A 23,856-nucleotide genomic window follows, 5' to 3' on the forward strand; every position below is an offset into this window, starting at 1 on the left:
CTATAAAATTATACTGCTGAGTCAACTCCTGGACTTCAAGCAAGAACAGATTTTTTTTATTCAAAGCTGCCTCATCAAAACAGCCCCCTTGGGCCAATTTCTTGCTGTAATGATGTTAATAGGTCGGGATGACCTCTTCCTCCTACCTTAAACTCACTTGATTTAATAAAATCAGTCAATCTAATATCAGGCTTGTTTGTTTGTCTCCTACCTGTCTTTCAGTACCGGATTGGCCAGCTGTATATGATCAGTAAACACAGTCATGAGCAGAGTGAACGTGGGGAGGGTGTGGAGGTGGTCCAGAATGAGCCGTATGAGGACCCCGAGCACGGATCAGGACAATTCACCGAGAAACGAATCTACCTCAACAAGTGAGTGCCTCCCTTTCGCCATGTGTCCTATTTTCAACTTAATTAAACCACCATAGAAACATCAAGGCCACTTAGTTTCTTTATCTATTATTCTATTCTATTAACTGTCACTAAAGATCCTCAGCGTCCTATCGCAAGTCAACGCTCATTAGGCTGCTACTGATAAAGCTGTCAGGAGAGATTTGACCAAAAAAGATCATGTGACATTTTTCACTGCATTACCGCCACTCATCCTTGCAGCAGTTGTACATGGTGACACATCGATTAACTGGTTAGATGTCTAACGATATGTTTATGTCAATATCTGTATACTGTCTAATTAAAAAAATATTAGAGTATGAATAGTCACATAATGCATAATGATGAGCATAACACATTAATATCACAATGATATCAAAATGTTATAATCCTTTGCTGTATTAAGTGTTGCTGTTGTGTTTCAGGAACGAGCAGGGGGGAAATGTAGTTAGGCGTCTCTTCATTTCTCTTCAAGCTTATTTTCCAGCTCATAGCCGGCCATGTGCTGTGTTAAACTTGATAAGCGTGAAATTGAGTATTCGATTTTCTGTTATGTAGATCACAATTGAATTAGGTGCACGGTGCAGTCTGAAGTATGTTCTCCACACCCTCATTTGTTAATTTGCTCTAAATGGTACGCCTCATCACACGTAAAACCTTTTTGTCGGGGGGCAGCATCGGAGTGAAAACATAATTGTGCATAGTATTTGCACAAAACATCATGGACTTAGACTTTTCATTAAATGCAGCACTGAGGTGAATCCAGATGAAGGCCTGGCTCAGCGCCCTATTGATTTCGCTTATTAAATCTCTAACGATTGCAAAGGATGAGATGTAGACAAAGAGAAAAGATGATTTAGAAAAGAATATCAAAACAGCCTTTTTTTCTCCTTACAAGTTTCCAGTTTTATTTCAAGTTTTGATGTCCAAAAGAATATCTACATAGATATCTATATCGATAAAACCAAAACACCACCTCAATAGAGTTTACGTTTACTCTCATGCTTTCGTCAGGAGTCACTGGTCTCTGTGTATTGATGTGCTCACCTCCTGACATCCAATGACTGTGCAGCCTTCTTTTGACATTTTTCCTTCTTGTAGCATGCTAGTTCAGCCACTTAATGAATGCTTGATGTTGTGTTATTTAATGACGTTAAACCAAAACGGGTTTCTGATTTTTACATCCCATTCTTGAATTTGGGAATGGCTGGCCTCAAGACATTTGAAACATGGGTTTTAAAAAGTAACCTACGAGCTAATTAAGGGATACATTGCTTAAAAAATGTATTGCAGGCATAATAAAAGTAAACTTTTTGGCTGAGCAGGTGTAGCACATTACATATGACTATACTGGTCCATCTAGTTAATTTAACACAGACTTTATAAAGAAAGCGCTGTAAACATCATCTGCAATTTCCATCATCATGCACACCTCAAACGTTTTGCTAGTTCTCCCTTTCCTGGCCATAATATTTTTCATCTTTTCACATTTTTGGTGCATTAATCATTGCATGGTACTTCTACAGTAATAAATCAGTTAGCACTCGGAAAGTCGTATACCTTAGGCTTATAGTCACCCGATCCAATAAGTCCAATAAATACACACCAAGAGTTGGCAGGGACACAAATCCATCAATATCGCCAACTCCTGTCAAAGTAATGTAATTTGAAACTATTGATTTCCATAGAGAGATCAGAGCACAGGGTCAGCTGCAGGCAGAGACGTGTGAGCTTATATAAAATCAGTGTCTTGCCAAAATGGACGACTGGACCAAGGTGGGGCATTTAGGCAGGACCGTGGTGAAGAAAGGTTTGACAATTTAGGCTTAAAAGGCATTGTTAGTAGAACAACTTAGACCTCAGGACTACATTCATTACACAACTGGGAAAACAAGTTAGTTCAATATGAACATAGTTTCATTAGACTTTGCTTACAGTGAACAGCAGGACAAAAGATGCAACGAAGGTGGAGGCTTTGTCTTCTTTGGTAGCCAACTTAGAAACACAAGAGATCAAAGTAATGCATACTGTTAGGAAAGGATTAATTAGTTGATTCATTTACCTAAAATAGTCTCCAAAATTATTTTGTCAAATAATGTGCTTACATTATAGAGGTGCAAAGCAACATTGGACCCTACCTTAATAAGCAATCACAACCATGGCTATTTGCTGCAACTTTTTTATTGTTACGTTATGTTATTTTCACATTTTGGAGCTAGTTTCACTAAGCTAATTTCTTATTTTATTTCCATGTCCTCTTTTATTGCGAAACATTAATAATAAGTCAAATAAAATACTAAAAGACAGCTGGGCCAATTTTTCCCAATAGGAAGGCAATGAGACGGAAACAATAAGAGGAGAGCCAGAGTGAGAGGCAGGGAGGGTGAGGTTTTGTGGTCAGAAGTGACAAGTAAGTGGGCCTTTGGGAAATGTGAAGTGTCATTGGCAAATTCGGAGGAGAGGACGGTTTAGTGCTGTTGTATATGTGTGTGTATGTGTATGTGTGTGTGTGCTGGCATGCACATTGAGTGTTACTGTGTGTGTGTGGGCAGAGGGAGACGAGGTCACAGCAAGTAATGGATAATTTGAGCAGTCACTGTCGGACGCCACGCCTGCGTCTCTCCACCCACAAACCACCTGTTACCATGTTAAAGCTGCAGCCTGTGCATTCATGCGTGTGTGTGTGTGTGTCAGTGTGTAGTTTTAGGTTAAGTCAGTGTTACCGTTCTTCTGCGTCTGGACACTCCCTCCTGGCTGTGTGACAGGCCACTGCAGGGCCACCGAGGGGGAACCGTCTAATTCATGTCACAGTCCCTGTCCAGACTCTCAGTTACAAACCTGCATATTCTCTGCATTTAATGACCACTTCTCAACACAGCAGAAGGAGGAGGGCGGAGAGTTAAAACAATCAGTGGCTGGTTTAAAAGTTAATTGCTCTGAAAGTGAAATTTGCTACAGCTTAATGATGGCTTTGTGCCCACACTTATGGTTCTGTTTGCCTCGCTTCACTGACTGATATTCAGTCAGTGGAAATCTGGGCCAAGTGTGATTTTGGGCTGAAGTGAACCGTTTTTGAGAAGACTCTGATGAGACTGCACTCACTTTTTCTCTCAGTGTTAATCAAGAGTGTTTTCAAAAGTTTTCAAAAAGAAAAGGAGAAAAATCCAAGGCACTCCCCTGGCAAAAACTAAAAAGCCTTTATTGCAATGATGCTATTTCATTTTGAAACATTTAAAAACAGACTAGTGCATGTACGAATCTAGTCAGCCCCCCCCCCCCCCCCCCCCCCCCCCCCCGTTTGGCGTTTGGTGGCTTGGCTGCATATATCACCATTTAGAATCCGTTTATGCTCAGTAATAGCTGCTCCTCTGTAGTTTCTGCCCTCCGTGTCCTTCTTTAGATCTACCACTGTGCAACCCCGGTGAGTCTCCACTTCAAAGTACATGGTGTAATCAGTGTAATCACCTCCCCCAGGGGCCGCCATCACTGCGTTGTATGGCCCTCATTATGGCTGCAAACAGCTGGATGCTTATCATAGCTTATTCTGGGTGATAGGCCCGGGGAAAAAAGTGAAGAAACTTTGACTGTACCACACACAAACTCTTTTTTTTGTACTTTTGTTTACTAATCTATCCAATCCTCTTTTCTGTATTTCAGCAAGCTTCCCAGTTGGGCCAGAGCAGTCGTCCCTAAAATTTTCTATGTCACAGAGAAGGCTTGGAACTATTACCCATACACTATAACAGGTAATGCTTTTATTACACATCTCTGTGCTTTAACCGTAAATGTACTACTACTAATAATAAAAAATAATACATTTACTATTTTTACCAGTGCAGTTTCTGTGCTGTGATTTGTCCGAAAGCCTGATTGGAATTTTTCTATTACGTTATTACTATTCAGAAAGGTGTTAATAACTGTAACTTTTTGGGGTACTTTACTAAGAAATGGTAGATTGGAGATGGGTCTGAAGTTTCTGAGGACGGTGCCGTCTAAATACACATTCAGTGTATGGCGCCGTTACACAAAGCTGTCTACAGCACAGTATATCATAAAAAAATAGCACTGGTTTAGAGGAAACCCACTGTCTCTAATAATAGTCTCTGTATAATAACATGGTTTTCTGCTGATTTGTACAAGAACTACACACACTATACACACACACACACACACACATACACAAACCCCCATTTTCTGCAGCTCTGTGGCTCTGTTCACCTGCTGGCAGCCATTATATGGGATCACTGTAAGGGCAAAAGGCCGGGGAAGCAATATTCTGTCCAACACAATCCACCATGAGCAGAAGGGAAGGAGGAGAGGTAGAGGTCAGGAGGGATGGTGGGAGTTATGTGGAGAGAGAGAGAGAGAGAGAGAGAGAGAGAGAGAGGCAGGCAGGTTTAACTGAAAGATAGAAGTTGTAGTTTGTGTCTGACAATGGAACGTGTTTTGACCTTTTTCTCAACAATCTGCATCAGTACTTCGCTGCTGCTGTCGCTCCATTCAGAAAGTGGCACTTGTATTTACAGTGCGTCAAATAGTAGTGGGTACAGCAGCAGCGAAGCCTGCCTACAAAAATAACATTGTCTTATTTGCATTTTAGCATGCCACTTGTGTTGTGCAACACCAATCTTGCATGGAGGAGTTTATGTGGTGCATTATATAAAATATGACTGCACTTGTTATCAGCAGCTTTTCAAAGGCCAGCTATTATGTCCTATGATACATACAGTATGTCCTATGGCACAGCACACCTCAGCACATCTGACACATAGTGATGCCATGGTGGTGTCATTGTTTGAGAGTGGGCCAGACAGCCATTTAAATGAAATATTACTAAAATATTTAATATCATAATTTCATCCTGTCAAACAACTCTTAAAAGTGTAGAAAACTTTTTCAAGAGGATGAGCTGCTTTAAATGTCACAAAACACTCACAGGGATTAAAAATGAACAGTGGGAGGTCACATTAATTCCTTGTTATGTTTAGCTTTAAGTTACTGTCGTGGCTGCAACAAGCAAAACAAGGCAAACAAAGGAACATGCAGCTCCTACTATGTCAACAAATATGGGGCTGATTATGCATTCAGTGGGACTATACATATACAAGATATGTCATTGTGTCACATTGGACTATGTCATAACAAAATAGGCTCCTCTCATGTGGGACTGAGGTTCCATTGTTGAGGTTTGGTGGTCCTTTTTCCATTTTGAACTAAATGATTTTTTTCTCCTCTATTCTCTTCTTATCTCTGTACCGTTTCATTCCTATGTCCCCTCCTATCTGCCCCCTTCCCCCCCTCCATTTCTGTCTGTTATACTGATGGCCTCTGCTGGGAAAATGGTCAGAGTACACAGTGAGTATTTTAAATGCGTCTACTCTACACCCACGCACATGCACACACAAAATCACACACGAAAAAATCACTTTGATCCAACAGCTGAAATGTAAATCAGCGTGGAAGGTTAAAGTTGAACCTACAATTCCTTAATGCTGCTGGCACTGGAAAATAAATGTGTGTAAAGTGCCCCTTCTGATAAAACAGTAGGTATTCATGGTCACTGGAACAGCCCTGCTGTAGATGCTGTGAATACTGATACATTGAGTTCATACATGTTTTGAGAATGAAGACACATGCAGCACACTGAATAAATATTACATTATATATATTATCAGTATGTCTGCCGAAAAATGATCTCTCTTCAGGTACCCACATTGTGATATAGCAGACACACACAATACAGCACATGTTTATCTTGTAAAGCAGAATTCTCATGAGTAACACAAAGTGAAAATATAATTTAATAAGTTTCCTAGTTGTGTGTGTGTGTGTTGGTTGGCTTGTTTTATTATATACGTGCAGACAGTCCAAAAGCCCACCATACTTATACTATAACCAAAATGCTGAAGTTCACATGATTGTATGTTTTGTTATATTGTTTGCCCCTTGTATTCTTAATTGTATTTTACAAGTGATGTATCATGTCTTGTGTTATACGTATGTCTGCGTCTATGATTGTATCTATGTGTTGTCACTGTATTAGCTGTTGTGTTTTTGTTTTGTTTTTTCCGTGATGGACTCGGAAGAATAAAGAACAGACAATTTTGACTTAATGTTTGGACTCCAGGAAGAATAGCTATGCTAATGGAGATCCAATAAATGAAATGGAATGATTAAATTGATATTTAATGGTTAAGATGTGGTTTGAATTGGAGGGCTAGGCTCAGTAGGAGTTAACCAAGAGTTAAGGTCAGATATTCAGCTGTGACGCTTTAAGTTAGAGTAAGTGGTTTGAGAATGAATTATGCCAATAATGGGTCCCCAAAAATATACTAAAACAAGCATGTGTGAGAGAAACAGAGATTTGCATGTGTTTGACATTCTGCTTGTTATTTTGACCTTCATACATCAGATTGCGCTCACAGAAAATTAAGTCTAATCCAAACAGAAACAAAATCTTGTCTGAGAAGGTTTTAGCATTTTACCTGCATTGACATTTCCCTACAACCATCCCACAAATTAAACACATGTAATTTCACATCAGTGTGTTTAATTATGGAAAATTACTCGAGAAACTATGTTTCCTTTCACTATTTTTTGCTGCTTTACAGACCAAACAAGAAATCAATTAATTAACTGATAATTTAAGAAATAATCACATATTGCATCCATATTTGAAATTAGATTTGTTATTTACCATCCCAGAGCTCATGACCAAAGATTAAAGTTGAAATCTAAAACCAAGTCGTTAGCACTTTGATCCAGATCTCTTCTCACCACTACAGTGTGGTACAACACCTCCACCCCTGCTGCACTGACCCACATGTCAATATCAACTAATCAAGGAAATTTCCCATTGAAGACATTAACAAACCTCACAGCTCTCAGCTGTATAACTGATTTAATTGACTGTCGCTGTGAAAAGCACTAATGATTTGCTCTGGGACATTGTGGACATTGTCTGTCCACCTAACATCTAAGGCAGCAAGGAAACATCAATGAAGCACATTTAAAATCAGCAGGGAGCTGATCCTTTCCCCTGAGACTGCACAGATGCGAGAAACATCTGGATGTCTGAGGAAGGTTATGCCAGCTGATGCGGAAGTGAATTGTAACTTTTTCTGACTTAACAAGCTCAAGAATTTTATATAAGTTCTGCAGAGAGCGAGTGTCCTTTCCTCGGGAAAAATATGCTGCAAGTATTCTCAAGTGAACAATCACCACAATGTTGGTAAGAGTCTCTAACAAGACAGTGGTGTACTTGTAAGTTAAACAAGTATAAATAGTATGTGTTGATGGGGCTTGTGTTGTAGTCACGCTGCCTCATGGGACTGATTCAGCTGGGGAATACTTTGTTATCATTAGCCCGAGGTGGGTGGGTGCAGAAGATGAAGATAATGAGTAGGAGTGCCAGTGACTTTGTTGTTTAAAATTTAATAGTCACAAAGTCATGTCATACTCAGGTTGCAAATGTTACATTTTCTCAAGATGGCAGTTGGTCAATCCATCCATAGACTTAACAGTCAGTCATTAACGCTACCACTCTGTCCCAAACTGAACTTCTTCTTAACCACAACTAAATGAGTTTAATACAGGCATTTTGAGGATGAAGCCTTTTGACATTGTTGATCTACTTTTAATGATGACTATTGTATAGGAATTGCTGATACATTTGTTGCACGTCCCTATCAGGATGAATTGAAACAAGTAATCACTTTGGTAAAGTTTTATCTGGCACCACCATCAGATCAGAGGTGTTGAGCTAATCAGCCAATGTTAACATACTAGCACTTGGTCAGTGAGCATCAGAGACACAATGCCTGCTAAACATCAGCATGTCAGATCTGTCATTGTGAGCATGTTAGCATTTTAATGTTAGAATTTAACTCTGCTTAAAATCTTGGCTGTGGACTCTTCAGCTCGTTTTGAATTAGGAGTGTCTAAGATGTGGGGGTCTCATTTGTTAACTTATTAACATAATTATATTAATGATATTGGATTAAATATAATGATACATTAAAAAAAAGACATATCTTTGGAAACTAACCTCTACATAAACACAACACATGAGGCATGACTGCATCAATGCATAAAAACACAATGTGCTGTGGGGGATTATGCTGATGGAGATTCCTGGGTGATAAAGGTATGATAGAGAAATGAAGAACAGAGAGTCAGCGATAGTGTCAAATAATGGCTCCGTCAGTCCTCTGAGGATGACAGTATTGCTTCCAAGATGACGCTTTATGTGCCTTTTCTTTGCTTTTAGAAGCCACACAAACACACGAGCACATACACACATTTTTTTCATTGTCTCTCAAAAGGCCATAGGTAGCACTGACTTACTGCACTGTGTAGTGTGCGTGTACAGTAATTACACCAAGAATGCACGATTGCACGCACACTCACACACACACCTATGTATTCAGCATGAGCTCCCAGCATCACGCCCTATAGCTCTTTTTTTTTCAATGCTGGAGGGCAAAATTGATCTTACGTGTTGTCTCTTTCCTGCTGTGCTACACACACAGCAACACACACACAAACACACAAGCAGCTCATGTTACAAGCACTCCACTCCTTGGCTGCATAATAATTATGAGTCTAAAACTTTAATCTAATCAAACTGCTGTGTTTAAGAACGATGAACAGCAGTCATCGTGACCAAAGGCGATGTTGGTGTGTGTGTGTCTGTTTGTGTAAATCCACACAGGGAAAGAATAGTCACTGTTGCTCATCTTGTTTGGGTAAAAGCACAGACATGGAGACACAATATCACATCTCCTCCCTGTGTATCACTTGATAGAAACCTTTAGCTTTGCAAATCATCATCTGTTATCTGTTATAAATCATCACTGCCCACATCAATTTCTCACCATCTCTTTCTTTTCCTGCAGTGCTCCTTCCTGCCCAAGTTTTCCATCCACATAGAGACCAAATACGAGGACAACAAAGGAAGCAACAATAACGTGAGTGGAGCTCAGAGTGTCATGTGGTTGAGAGTGTGTTTTGTGCGAGTAGCTCTGAAAAGAAAAGAGGGGATCTCAGCATGGCTTCTCAACAGATTTCAGGTTTGCTTTTGTCAAATCCCCTGTTGCACACCTATAATCTGTCAGTTGATTGCCCCATCTTTCCTCTTCCTCATATTCACCAACCTTGTCGCATCAAAGCCTCCAAATCGGAGGTGATGGAGGAGGATTCCCTTTGTCACAGTTGTGTCATTGTGTTATTTTAATTAGGAGATTTTATTACCTCACCTCTTTCCATCAGGTGGAGGATGCGAAGTGAACTAGCAGTCAGTCCTAGAGATGGATAGTTTTAAAACCCATGGTGTGATCAAGTCTTCCATTCAAGTAACTATTTTTTGTTCACACCAGTTAGTTGCAACCAAATCATTTGATTGGAGAAGCTTCGTCTCACACCGGGACTTCTAACTACATGTCTCACTCAAGACTCAACTACACAGGTGTTCTATTATCTGTTAAATCAAAGACTCTCGTCACAAACTCTCCAACAATATTCTCCACAAATAACATCTGGATGCAATCAAGTACGGTCGCCAGAAGAGGAAGAAGCCTGATGTTCATATTTGGGTCGCTTAGCAACACTCAAGCATCTGTCCTGTTGTGGAACTATTTGTGTTGGCCGAGACAAATGAATTATGAAGTCAACCATTAGAAAATACAATGATTAAAATCTGTTGTTGCTTAATACTGATATGGCGTTCATAGATCGGTTGCATAAAATCTACATCACACTAGAGGTTATGATGTTGGACTCAATATCAATCAGCACGACTGTGTTTCAGCCGTCAGCACGAGGCCACAGTTTTAACATATTGCTTAATCAGACTCAAGTCGTGTGTGGCCTCGCTGCAAACGTGTCTTTTCCTTTTTGTTTACACTTGAAGTCAGTCAGATGTGTCTCAGTTGAAATGTGAACGTCACTTAAAAAGGAGATCATCATGGAAAGTTATGGCCGCTCTTTGAAAAACACAATCACACGTCAGCAGCTCCTTCGGCTCTGTGACATAACACCCATCGACAGTGAGAAGTCACAGACATCACAACAACAATTTATTCAGTGCATTTATGCAAATAGATGTAATCGGAGAGAAAGTTTTGGAACATTACTGCTGAAGAAAATAAACACAGCACAGAGACACACATTAATAATTCAAATAACAATAACAGGAGCAAAAAAAAAAAAAAAAAAGGATTTGAACATAACAGTATAAAAGAAGACGAGTGATTATTTCCTACAACATGACAGAGTACTGGTGGTTTTGTTGACCCTTTCTTCACTGTTAGCAGCACTTTGCTTGCTCTCCACCTCTGCTTCAGTGCCACTTAACACTTTGATTGGCAATAGAAACAAGTCTGAAGGTTATGCAATACTGCCTCAATCCATACGGCAGCTGAAGGCACAAGGCTACAGCTCCTCTTAGTGGCGGCTGCAGGGAGTTGCAAAAAAGATTCACAGATGGTCACGATTTCACATTTTAAACCGATCGTAACAAGTTGGAGATGAATTCAGTTGGAGCGTTTGTTCCTTCTCACACATTTACACTTTCCTCCAACGCCTTTGTCCTCTAGTCTTTCTCCCTTTTTTCTACAATCTTCTCCCTCATCTTTATTTTAATAACCGTTTCTGCTCTCTAACTGCCCTCTCTCACCCCTCTGCTACACCTGTATAAGAGTTTGAAATACTCAGGAAGTATGATCAACTCTCTTTGACGCAGGAACTGTAGAAAACACTCTAAAGGAGCGGATAGTATTCAGATGGCATTGCTTATTATCAGATCCTGTGTGAGTCACAGGAAGACATCACAGAGCACATGATGTGTGATGGACTGTGTGTGAGTCACATTCATCCTCACAGTTTGTTTAGTTTATTGTTTCGAGGGTGAGGCCAAACCAAAGGAAGGTAGGTGCTCATCATGACTTCTGCGTGTCATCACTGTCAAAACCCTCCTGTGTGATTCATGAATGGCTCTCACTCTTCGGTCTCAAAAGAGTCTTAACGCCTCCAGTGAACGCGTAGCTTCCCCTCCACCGCCTCGCCAGGTGACGGGGGAAATCACAGCACGTCATCCCACGGCATTTGTCAACCTGTTAAGTGCAATTATTGATTCCACTGTCCTCCTCTCCTCACACACTGAACCGTTTGCCTTTCCCTCAGATTTTTGGCGGCGAGCCCCGAGACGAGGAGACAGAGGTGTGTGTGGTGGACATCGCCTACGATGAGATCGCCGAGCGCTACTACAAGGAGTCAGAGGTGGGCCAGGTCGAGGCGCTGACCTTAGGATACACTGTTCATGTTTGTGAGTGTGTGAATAGGAGCACAGAGCGAATGAATACATGCACACACGGAGAGAGTAAAGAGTCAGCGATACAGAAGAATGAAAGGAGGTGGGGGTGGGGCGTAATTTATGTGCGGATCAACAGAAAGGTGTGTTATCTTTCTCCAGCAGTGCCAGCTCATTTCTGACCACTAGCCATCCATCTGCCTCCTGTGAGTGATGGGAGGGAGGGGAATTAATGTTTATGTGTGGGGGAGGGAATGGACATTAGCGTGTGTCCCCATCAGGGTGGGATGGTCATAAAATGCTGAGCTATTAATAATCAAGAGGGGTCATGACAGCACTGCAGTGCTGTTTTTATTATTGACACCTCTGCTTACACACACACACACACACACACACACTCACACCTCCCACTGAGCTTTATGGTCTTCTGCTTTTATCCACTCGGAGCTAAAAATAGCACCTGAATGCCACCCAGAGCTAAAAGTGGACGTCACATGGCCGATGTAAATATAAATTGATTTGTGTTTAGAGTCGCCACACTCACACCTCGCTGCACTGAACACAGATCAGTGTCATACATGAATGAAACCAACTGTGTATTTGTGCTGGACATCATTAGGCTTTTTCTAATTTCAACAAAAGACAAATAAGGACGCATCGCAGAGATACAACAACAAAAGTCACAGTTTGGTAATCAGTGTCCTCAAGAAATGGAATAAATTTATACACACGAGTCAAAGCCCATTGACTCCTTCGGTTTAAAAGTTAAAATGCATTACTTACAGAAAACAACAAAACAAGACCAAAGCACATCGACCACATCAGAGTCAAACATTCACACAAGCAAATTAAGTCCAAGTAATCACAATCACACCCCTGAGAATCTACACAACCACATCCAGCTCCCTCATCGCAAATGAATTTTCTTGAAACGAAAGAAATACCAGGAAATAATTATGGATTTTTGGGGGGGATTTTTTTTCACAGTCCGTTGTTTTTCATTTTCACTAACTACAAAAAAGTAGTTAGTGTTAGTGGAGATATGGCAGGAAAGGAGCGGGAGAGAGAGGAGAGAGTGTCAGTGTTGTGTAACATGGATGACGTCTTGACCCCTAAGCTATGACAGCAGCCAGACTGACACACACAGTTACACTGTGGATATAAACATTAATATTGGAAATTTCGGTTCAACAAATATTAAAAAAAGTTGAAGTAAAGTTTCTTTTAATCTGACACTTGTCTATAAACACACGTGTTACAAACAGACAAGACAGTCCTCATCTTCTCCCTCTTTTGTCTGCCAAGAAACGTCATGTCACACACCCAGCCCTCCTCCACCTGCACTGCAAGTGCTTTCCCAGCAGGCATGGAGAGAGTTGTGTATCACTCGCACACACACTCTGTCACAGTCAGACACATGACCCTGAGACAAAGGAGCACAACAGCATAATTAGTCTATAGGGAGCAGTGATTAATGAATGTAAAGTTTGTGATTAGAGGCTCCCACTGTGCTGCCTCGCTGTACCTCACACAAGGCCTGTAATGGATGCAGGTGATCCTACTCAATAGGCAGGGAGGAGAAAATTAATGTGTGTGCAGCTATGTGAGAGAGAGAGAGAGAGAGAGGAAACTTTTACATTTTAACAATGATTTTTTTTTTGTCATCATGCTAAACTTACGAGAATTGACAACATACGATTTTGTTTCCCTAATAAGACTTTCACCTGCTCTTGTAGGACCTGCGCTACTTTAAATCAAAGAAGACAAACCGAGGCACGCTGCAGGAGGGATGGATCGACACACAGGACCCCGTCATGTGCTCCTACAAACTGGTCACAGTCAAGTTTGAGGTGTGGGGCCTGCAGACGCGTGTGGAGCAGTTCGTACACAAGGTCAGTGATCTAACGAAGGTCTTGTAAAAGCCAAACGTTTTAACCCCAATGTGGATGGGTGTCGGTACCAAAGGGGCTTCATTTCCAGCCCAGCCTGCTACTACATCTGCCCTGTTCACTTTCCACAAATTGCCTTGCACCTCCTCCTGTTTACCTTGGCTGCAGAGTTTATACCTCATATCTCCTATTTCCCAAAGCCATTTCACCTAACCCTCTAAAGCATCTGTCCCTGAGGTGAACTGTCCCCGTCCTCTCCTTGCCCGAGGCAAGACACACACCGACACACGCGCACACACACGCAGGCAGAGCTATTATTCACATGGAAACACCAGGAGTGACTCATATTAATCACATTCCTCCAGGGGGTGAATAGAAACATTTAGGACTAGAAATGTTATAAATCTCCTACTGGCCTTCAGAGTTAACTCATTTTCGTATCCATCCTCACCTGCCTCTGTCCCTCTTCTGACTTTCTGCCTCTTATGTTCTTCCTTTTCCTCTATTCTTTTGCCCAATTCTGCTCAGGTGATTCGAGATGTCCTGCTGTTAGGACACAGGCAGGCCTTTGCCTGGGTGGACGAGTGGATCGGTAAGTGTCTGTTAGTGAAGCTGATGACTCATGAAACATTGTTCGGTCTGTAACTCATCCCAAGATAGTAGATTATTTATATTTTCTAACTTTTTGTGGTTGTCATCCTGTCCATAATCTGCACCTTTAAATTAAATGATGCTGTGTAATTTTATCTTCTACCTTGTGCTTCCACTGAAGCCACGTAGATGAGTTGCCCATTTCTACGGGAAACTGTTTGATGATTATTTCATTTCCACCTCTGAGCCATTATTATTTCATTTTCTTCTCAGATTCTGTGCTGCAGGCACCCTATCATATATATGTCTACTGGGTTTGTACAAGCTGCTACAATCACAAATGCACTAATGTAACCATGACGTAGCTATTCAGCAGATTACGTTCAGCACTGCGCTAGATATTGGATTTGAACGTCTCAGTGTGAACCCTCTCTGATCTCTCTGTTCTGATGAAGCTCCCTGTTTGAAGAATCCCTGGTTAATGTGGGTTTCAACAGAGTTGTCGGAATAATCAATGTGAGATCAGATCAGACACTCTGCACATTCTGAGCAATTTATCACGAAGGAGACCATGTTTCATTAATGCTTTGATTAAGTTTGCATTTGTTCTCTGCTGTGACATGGAGAAATAGACGCTGAATCACTTTTAGTTTACACTTTTTCATCCACGAGCATTGATTAAATAATTTTTAGTTAAACTTTTCTACCATTGTTTAACCATTAGTCCTGTATTTGGCTGTTTCACTCATTAATACATGGCATTAACTCAAATTATTCTACCATTTATCTATTACTTTAGTTAACTGTTTCAGCCACTTAACACCTGCTTGAGGCTGACAGGCGCCCTAATGGTTTATTCGGAAGATCAAGTTTATTTTTTCCTCTCACAAACACACACATATTAATAGAAGTGGCCCTGGTAGGGAAACCTTGTCATAGCACAACCTGCTCTGACCCCATAGAAAAGATTTAGACACTGTTGCATTTCTACACTTTAACTATTTGAGTGATATCATCTTATTTCCTGCTCTTACTAGACATGGTCTTTTTAACTGTGCTATATAAATAAAAGTGAACTTGAACTGAACTTAAATAACAACTGGACTACTAAATAGTGTAATTGTTAAGCCACATTTCACTTCTTAAACAATCAACCTACGAGTGTCGCTGCTTTCTTTAGAGTTAAACTATGGACTGACTTCAGCCTCAGAAACCAAACAGTTCTCCTTTTTTTCTGACAGACATGACCATGGAGGAAGTGAGAGAGTACGAGCGCACCACACAGGAAGCCACCAACCTAAAGATCGGCTCCTTCCCCCCTGCCATCTCCATCTCCGAGACCCCGCTGCCGTCCAGCACCCGCAGCGGCCCCAACAGCGCCCCGTCCACTCCACTCTCCACTGAAGCCCCCGAGTTCCTGTCGGTGCCAAAGGAGCGTCCCAGGAAGAAGTCGGCTCCAGAGACCCTGACCCTGCCGGACCCGGGCCGCAGGGATTCGATCTTCAAACTGCCCAGCTTTTTCTCCTGGAACTCCAGTCCGCAGCCAGAATGAGAGCCGCGCTGTGCCACTGGTGAACGCCCTCGACCTGTGGATCAGTGGAGGATGCCTGCCCAGCACATCCCACAATAACCCCCTCAACCAGCTGAAGTGAAGGCGACTTTTCACGGTCCTGGTGGCCCCCCAGCCCCCTCAGCAAACCCCGCCGGTGTTACAGCAAAGCCAACAGCTCTCAGGCTACCTATACAAGGTACCGACAGGCAGTCTGATCACCACAGCTAAAAGTCCTGTGAGGTCCAAAGGTATCGTGTGTCCCTCTGAGAGTCCAACAAAAGCAGCTGGAGGCTTCTCATTTTCCTCTCCTCCTCCTCAAGAAAACAGCCAGACGGCTCCATGCACCAGACAGGATGGATGGAGTCCAATTAGTCCGACTGGGTGTAGCATACATTCCTGAAAATGTTTTATCCCGCTTAACATCACCTTGTTTCCGTCCAAGCTCAGAGTGTGTTGACGAAGTATGCTGAGGTCCAGTCACTGCACATCAAACTTTTACATGTACAGATTTTGTTTCCACTTTAGCTTTAAAGATCTGAGTCTCTGGCTTTGTTGACTGGAGCTTGTGGTTTGACATATCCATATGCGGAGGAGACTGACGGGTTGTTTTTGGCCACTGTATCAGTTGAGTATTATGGTTTTCACAGTCAGGTGTAAGGTGATTGTTGTATTCTTGTATATACAGTACAGTATGAACATCAGATAACCAATAAAACACCAGTGCTTCATAAAGAATATAATATCCAGTGATACCGCTGCTATTAAATGGCTTGTGTATGTTAAAGAACATGACTATCTATCTTCTCTAAGTGTTTATTTATGATAGTGGGTTCTGTCAGCCACAATGTCTGTAAATGACTTATGTAATTGCATGACTTTGACTGCAGACGGTGCTTTTAAATATTTGTGAATTCAGTGTTTTGTTATCTCTGCCTCATATTTGATGTTGTGTTTTAGCTGAGTTTTTACGTACAGCTCATGTGGTTTATGCGCTTTTGCTGCTTTATTCATTTGCGCTTTGTTCATTTTTTAATCATACTGTTGATGGGTTTTGTATTTAGTGAAATTGATTAAATGAAATACTGTTGTATCCAAAAATTCTGTATGTTTCGTCTTTTATGATACCATTCATTTGAGTGCATTCCAAAATAATAAAACTCATATAGTAAAACTCATAACTTAAAACTAGTTTGAAGTACTTAAGGCCCGATGGATAAACCTATAGTCCAACAACATAAAGAAATATATTCTTTCAGACGTACAAATCTGTTTCATAAGGATCATCATTGTGGAACTAGACACAGATGCAACTGTATAATTTCCACTGTCACAGATGTAGAGACAACTCTGAAAAGGCATTTGCATACTGACACATGTACGTTCAATACTGAAGAATACAAAGACCAGTTTTGGTGCCTAACAGCTGTGTGTCTACAGTCATGATACAACTAGGAAGTGCAAATATAAGTTGCCTACTTACTGTAGAAAAAATACACAGCATCAATACACTTGAGTAAAAACACGCCCTAATTGAGGAGGGTATGGTCAGCAAGATTATAATTTCATAAATGAACAATTTTATGCAGCTATTGGGAGACTCCTAAAACATTGTTTTACTAACTTTAATGCCAACATATTAGTGTGTCCTGTGCTCTTGTTGTCTATTAAGATCAAAATCAGGAAGGAGTCACAAACCCCTGTGAGAGCAGTCAGTAAAAACACAACAAGAAGCACAACTGAGTGGTCACCCTGTGTACACATCCAACATCGATAGCTACAACCATTAGGCCCAGGCTAACACTGCAGTGCTATGCACTAGTCTGCAGCTAGCCACCTGGCCAAAGCAACATTTGTCAGCAGAAAAGTAGAACTAATTCCCATTTACCAGCAGCACAAACCAGCAAAAAGGCCCAGCAGTGGCAGCTCCTTACCTTTCAGAACCTCATCAAGTCTGGTTGTTTGTCCGTTCCTCCAGCCAGTGAGGGTCCACAGATGATCTGAAGGGTTTTCCATCAAAGTATTCCAAGTTATGTACATTGTCATGTTAAGTCCATTGATGAGTGATTTATGACAGTATTTCTCCCCACATGTCTGACTTCTTCCTCTTTCTGAATGACGAGACAGAAGAATGTCATTGTAGCAGTATTAAGAAAACTTCCTGAAGTTTGTTTGTTTGTTTGTTTGTGTGACAGTAACTTGCCCGGGCTCTTAAACTGACCAATCAGGGCCAAGTGTGCTCTGATTGGTCAGCTTCGGAGGCCTTAAAGGGCCCGAGCTCTGACACAGCCTCTCACACGGGGTGCAGCCAAACTGAATGACAAACAAATTAAATACAAAAATAACAATTTAATTCAATTAAACTGAATAGATTTTTTTTTTTAATCTATCTTGCGTTTCTAGCCAGAATAAGTCTTTCTGCACTTTTTCCAGAATAATGAAATGTACAATATTCAAACATCAAAGAAAACATTGCATATGCCTAAAGAGCTCTAAAAGTGAAATTTATTTATCATATAACTGCATCCCTAGGATGCCTCGGTCACTGCAGGCAAACTCATAAAAACTTTATTGTCCATCCATCTTACATGAGATGGAAAATTGTATATGGCTCTGGCAATTAAAAAAAAAAAAAGCAATTAACGAAAAAAACAGACACAACTAAACTTTGGCTTTGCAGTTCTAAGAAAGTCACAATACACTTCACCACAGTTTGTGCCAGTGTGTTATGTAAGCACCATTTGCAAAACAGGTGAGTATCAGACTGAAGTCAAAGTCACCTGCCCACATCCTTCATAACTTTAAAGACTGCACTGCACAGGGAGATACAACATTCACAGGTTTACACTACACACAACAAGAGAATAGACAACAGAGAACTATTATATTAAAAAATTCAAACTTTTATTTTAAAAATAATGACATTAAATTTACAGCAACACAGACACGTCGGCACAGACTCTTAGTTAGCAGTGTTTTTGGCCTGTTTTCAGGAGCACACTCCTGTCCACCATAATGTAGAATATAGTAAATATTAAATGTTCATCACGTCATAACACAATCCCACCACACAACCTCAAAGTATATTCATCTTGACACTGACTCCTCCATCCAACTTAGTGCGAGACGGTTAAGAAAATCTAAGTCAACAACAAGGACCAAGTTTACTCATAAATAAAAGTCAGTGCTTAAAATGTGCAAACTTGATATGAGCACAAAATGTTAAATGACATGACTGTATCTTTTAAAAGCACAAATCCATAAACCTTAAAAACCCCAGGACAGAATATTGAGGACATTTAAAATAAACACGGTACTATTACAACGATGTAATGACAGCACAAAAAAGCAAAGTAAAATGATGTTATCTGACATTTTCCAATCCTTACATGTAAACAAAGTGAAGCCGCCATGAAGCATCGACCCGGTTGATTTTTTAAGAACAAAGCATGGGTGCATTTCCGATGTGCGTGATTGTGCCGTTGTTTCTTTTTGTTTCCTTCATTATCTTTCCTCCACATGTTTGTTTAAGTATTTTGTTCTCCGTCTCTCCTTGAGGTCACTCATGGCATTGAGGAAAAATTCATACCAGAAGAAAGTGAAGCCTGTGGACAGCGCAGCCTTCACCAGGCTGGGCGAGAGGCCTTTAAAGAAGCCTCGGATGCCCTCTTCTTTGGCTATTTGAACCATGCAGTCCACCAGGCCTCTGTAGCTCCGCACCTGCACGTCACACACCGGAGATGAGTTCAGACAGATTAGATGTCAGAAACAGATGCTGCATAACTGTGAGAGATGCTGAGCGGAGCAGCTTACCTGTCCAAAGTGAACTCTGGCCGTCTCAAAGCCGCCCACCTGCAGTCTCTTCTTGAAGAGGTCGAAGGGGTACGTGATTGTCTTGCTGATCATCCCAGCTCCACTGCCACAGACCAGGCTTCTCAGGCCTCCTGCCAGAGGCCACAGAGAGAGCTAAAGTACTTCAAACTGTCATTACTACATATACAGTATACAGTGCCTATAGAAAATCATCATACCCCTTTGAAATAGCGACATTATCTGCCATACAGGCCGAAATCAAAACCCATTCTAAAAATCTTTTTACCACATCAAATGGCGACAGTTCTGAAAATTAATAAAAAATTGGAAAAGTTGGAAAAGTCATCAGTCCCCTTATTTAATAAGGCATAGATCCACCTATTGCTTTCATTACAGCCATCAGTCTCTTTGGACATGTCTCTAGAGCCTAGATTAGAGAATATTTACCCATTCTTCATTTAAGAATTGTTCAGTCAAACTCTGTGGTGAGTGGCTACAGACTTCTCTCTTAAAGTCCATCCACATCCATTTCTATTGGATTTAAGACTTGGCCACTCAAGGCCATTTATATTTCCATCCTTCAGCCACTGCATTGTTCTTTTGGCGGTATGTTTAGGATCGTTGTCATGTTTTCCCCAAGACTTTGGGTGTACCTGGCAGCATCCATTCCCCTTCAATCCTGACCAACTGCCCAGTCCCTGCTGAAGAGCAACATCCCCACAACATGATGTCCCCACCACCATGCTTCACAGTATATGGTGTGTTATGGATGGTGTGCTGTGTTTGGTTTTTTTTTTGTGCCAAAAATGGCACTTCGGTCCAGAAAGTTCAATCTTAGTCTCATCTGACCATAAAATCTTTTTCCACATGGCAACAGAATTATCCAGGTGTTTTTTTAATAGTTTAAACAAGACTGATTTTTCAGAAAAGGTTTGACAAAAGGTGAAGGTTTTAGCAGGGTTAGATGACTGTGCTGTATGTGCTCTGATGGGCAGCACCAGAAGAACGAGCTCCACTGACCTCCCGACTTCCCAGCGCTGGGCGGCGGATCCAGCATCTTCCTGAAGACATTGTAGAAGAAGAACTGCAACCCAGCGTAAGGAAAAACAGCCATGAGTGTTGGAGACAGGCCGCGGTAGAAGGTCAGCAGTCCCTCCGAGCGGCACATGGTGGACACCGCATGTCTCATGTTCCTGTACACCTGAGAGGACAAGTGAGACAGGGTTTGGGCACTGGGGATCACCGCTTTACATACTGGCCAATACCACATTTATGTCAGTAAGTAACAACAACTAATGGAGTTAAAGCAGCATAAAACTGATGATGTCCATTTTTTAAGTATCATTTTTGCTGTTAAGGGCCAAACTCTGGCAATATAAGCCTAAATATCAGTGCGTAACGTCTCCACCACACAACATTTTCCTTACTAACTTTCAATAGATACAAAGAGAGATTATAACAGTCAAAACATGGGCAATCAAAGTGATACTCAAGGCAGCTTCACTCTCTATTCTCTATGAACTCATGAATTTTAGAAAATGATGAAGACCAATTTGTTTGGCTGATTAAATGGCCGCAAAGTATTGGCTCTGTTAGTGGCTGATTGCACCCTTCACCGCTCTCACATGTCCACACAGAGGGTTAGGGTAACACCATGGCGACACCTGAGGACAAGAGGTAATGGTGATTAAATGTGTTTGGTCACTCACACGCTGACTTTTTGTGGGGTATCAGCCAGTTAATCAGGGACCTGCTTTTTTTTCCTGCTACAAACTATTGTTATGACACTCGCCTAATCCACTATTGGTCAACCTCTACAATCAATTAATGTAATACAACCCTACAGTATATAACTCTCTGAGGAGCTGCTGCAGTGCACCAGCAGTAGTGTGTGTCCTACCTTGGGTTCACCCTGAGCTGCAAAGCGAGTGCGCAGTGTGTCCAGAGGCTGGCAGGCCACCGTAGCAGAGCAGGCAGCCAAGCCGCCACATATAAAGTGAACCCCTGAGGTCTGGCTGTCATACGGTGTCGACTTGTGGACAAACTCAGTCAGAAACTCAAAACTGGCAAACTGCAAACCAGACATGCACAAATGAGGGTATCTTAATACAGTGATCTTATCATTGGGACACTTTGGATGCATTTCTTTCTTTGATTGTGTGAATTCACAGGCTCTACCTGGACGGCCCCGAAGCCGATGGAGAGCAGCTGTGCCGGGATGTGGCCCTTCCAGAAAGCAGAGAGCCCTTCTTCAGAGTGAATGCAGCGAGTCGCCTGAAATAAGCCCCGGTACTTCCCCTCCGGTCTCTGGGAAGACACTTTCTCAATCTGCAGCTGGTGGAGGGAGAGAAGTATTGATGAACATTGTCAACACATAATCACACCTTTTTTTTTTATAGTGATTATAATCTCTCCTGTTTTGTGGCAGTATGTTTACTTTTAATGAGTTAGGAGCACAGCTATCACTAAGTAGACAATCTGATATACCTTTTTCCTCATTCACTTTGGTCCATATGTGATAACACTAAACACTATGAAGTATCATTATTATCATGATGATGCGCTGCTTTATTTAAATACAAATCAAATCTTGCCCTAGGCTGAAAGAGATCTGGGCCAAAATTGTTAAAACCTGCTCATCCATTTATCCTCTGACAGCCATCTTTGGTGCGGCACAACTAACGATTAATCAGAGGAAAGCAATAGCATTGTCCTCATTGTTGGCCAGGAGACTGGTCTTATTTAACTGGATAAAGGCAACACAGCCCACCATCCCATAAACGATGGGTAGCGGAGGTGATGGCACACCTTAAATTAGAGCACCTTAGATTTACACTGCAGGGCAACACTAAGCGGTAGGTTGTTAGGTCCGGCAGACTTTTATTTCTAATTTTGAACATGAGTTTTCGTCTGCTTTAGTTTAGTTTAGAGTTGTATAGCGGTGTATTTTTTTGAGTCCTGTTGTCTTCTTCAGAATGGGATGTTTGTTGAGTTGTGTAAATACGAAAAGTCAATAAAAACACTTTGATTATTATTTTATACAAATCAAATCAAAGTCAGCTACATCGTTACCTGAAATCTGATTTTAATGACGTCAAGTGGGCTGATGAGCGCTCTGGTGACCATCCCAGCAGCGGACCCAGCCAGAGCTGCCTCCTCTGGGCACAGGGCCGTGTCCTGAGCCCTGGGGTCGTAGCCCACCATGACTCCACAACCTCAGGATCCTGTTAACACTGCAGAAATAATTCATCATTCATGTTGTAACATTTACATGAGGTTTTACTCTGTGGTAAAACCTTGAACCATTCACATGTACAGGTGACAAAGACTATAAGTTTACACATTATGTTATTCCTATTTATTTTTGATAGCTTCAGTATTACAGATCAGTGGTGTAAAGGTTTACTGTGTTTTTGCTTGGATAAAAGTACAAACACAACAATGTAAAAGCAGAATGAGGCATTACACGCTAAAATTGAAATTACTTGAAAGTCGTGAGTAATAAAACATGTATTCATGATGCACAATGGCAACTTTCAGAGAGTTTCCGTTTCAAATATGTTATTGGATAAGTTTTACAAAGGCAATAAGTTTTGAACATATTCAAATGCTGTAGCAGGTTTTTATAAAGCTATTCTGCCCTGATTTGTGTGCTGCTGTGTAGTTTAACCAACAGCAAAGTATATGACCATCCATGTAAAGTGAACACCGATCATGTTATAATAAACTATACAAATCAGATCTCTAGATCAGGATTATATGTGAATGTGTTGAGTTTTTTTAAGCCCAGACACTATACGCATGGCATAATATCATCAATCATGTTTTTATGAGTATGTGCGAAATATCTTCGTTTTAGATATTGTACTGACACCGACACTATCAAAACATAATTATAGACGAACTGTCATGGTCAGGACTATGATGCAGTATTAATGAAAACATGTTATAAAGACCAGCTGAGGCAGGAGCCACAGCATGTAGAGGACACGCTAACACTGGGACCTTGATACATGAGCTACGTTAAAAGCAGCTATTTGCTTTGTGCCGAGGCTCAGCGCTGCGGCAGAAACGCTGGTGTATGATTTCTTACCTTGTGGTAAAAATGTGTCATAAATGCAACGAGATAACAGGACCGGAGCTGGACAAACACAGTTCAACATTACCTGGACAAGATCACACACCCATCGCACGCCATGTACCGGGGGACAACACTTCCGGGTTACTGTCAAAGAAGAAATATCCGTGCAAGATACATCCCCGTGTCACCACCTAGCGTATCTGTACTAACGCAGCATGATGCCGTGAGATGTATTT

General features: G+C 41.3%; 2 protein-coding genes across 4 annotated transcripts in view; one reads left to right on the forward strand and one right to left on the reverse strand.

Annotated features, from left to right (window-relative positions):
* The window catches only part of pitpnc1a (phosphatidylinositol transfer protein cytoplasmic 1a), a gene marked incomplete at both ends in the record, with an annotated part of 51,677 nt that extends 35,948 nt beyond the window's left edge, over window positions 1-15,729 (forward strand). The window contains 8 exons of the mRNA XM_083977128.1: window positions 223-371; window positions 4,047-4,135; window positions 5,737-5,744; window positions 9,287-9,358; window positions 11,571-11,666; window positions 13,434-13,589; window positions 14,115-14,178; window positions 15,419-15,729. Coding sequence (XP_083833254.1) covers window positions 223-371; window positions 4,047-4,135; window positions 5,737-5,744; window positions 9,287-9,358; window positions 11,571-11,666; window positions 13,434-13,589; window positions 14,115-14,178; window positions 15,419-15,729 — 945 coding nt within the window. The remainder of the gene's footprint in view (window positions 1-222; window positions 372-4,046; window positions 4,136-5,736; window positions 5,745-9,286; window positions 9,359-11,570; window positions 11,667-13,433; window positions 13,590-14,114; window positions 14,179-15,418) is intronic.
* Window positions 15,730-18,685: 2,956 nt separating this feature from the next.
* On the reverse strand, window positions 18,686-23,752 carry slc25a19 (solute carrier family 25 member 19). Of its 3 annotated transcripts, none has more exons than XM_083976960.1 (7): window positions 23,706-23,752; window positions 22,612-22,772; window positions 21,718-21,873; window positions 21,440-21,610; window positions 20,560-20,740; window positions 19,540-19,670; window positions 18,686-19,446 (listed from the first exon to the last, which is right to left on the reverse strand). In XM_083976960.1, the coding sequence occupies exons 2-7, from the start codon at window positions 22,741-22,743 to the stop codon at window positions 19,231-19,233; spliced, it is 987 nt and encodes a 328-aa protein (XP_083833086.1). In that variant the 5' UTR covers window positions 22,744-22,772; window positions 23,706-23,752; the 3' UTR covers window positions 18,686-19,230. The 3 variants fall into 3 exon arrangements, with proteins under 3 accessions (XP_083833086.1, XP_083833087.1, XP_083833088.1); XM_083976961.1 differs by having other exon boundaries at window positions 23,633-23,725; XM_083976962.1 differs by lacking the exon at window positions 21,440-21,610.
* Between the last annotated feature and the right edge of the window lie 104 nt (window positions 23,753-23,856).

This window comes from Trachurus trachurus, assembly GCF_905171665.1.
Source record: "Trachurus trachurus genome assembly, chromosome: 8".
Classification (NCBI taxonomy): domain Eukaryota; kingdom Metazoa; phylum Chordata; class Actinopteri; order Carangiformes; family Carangidae; genus Trachurus; species Trachurus trachurus.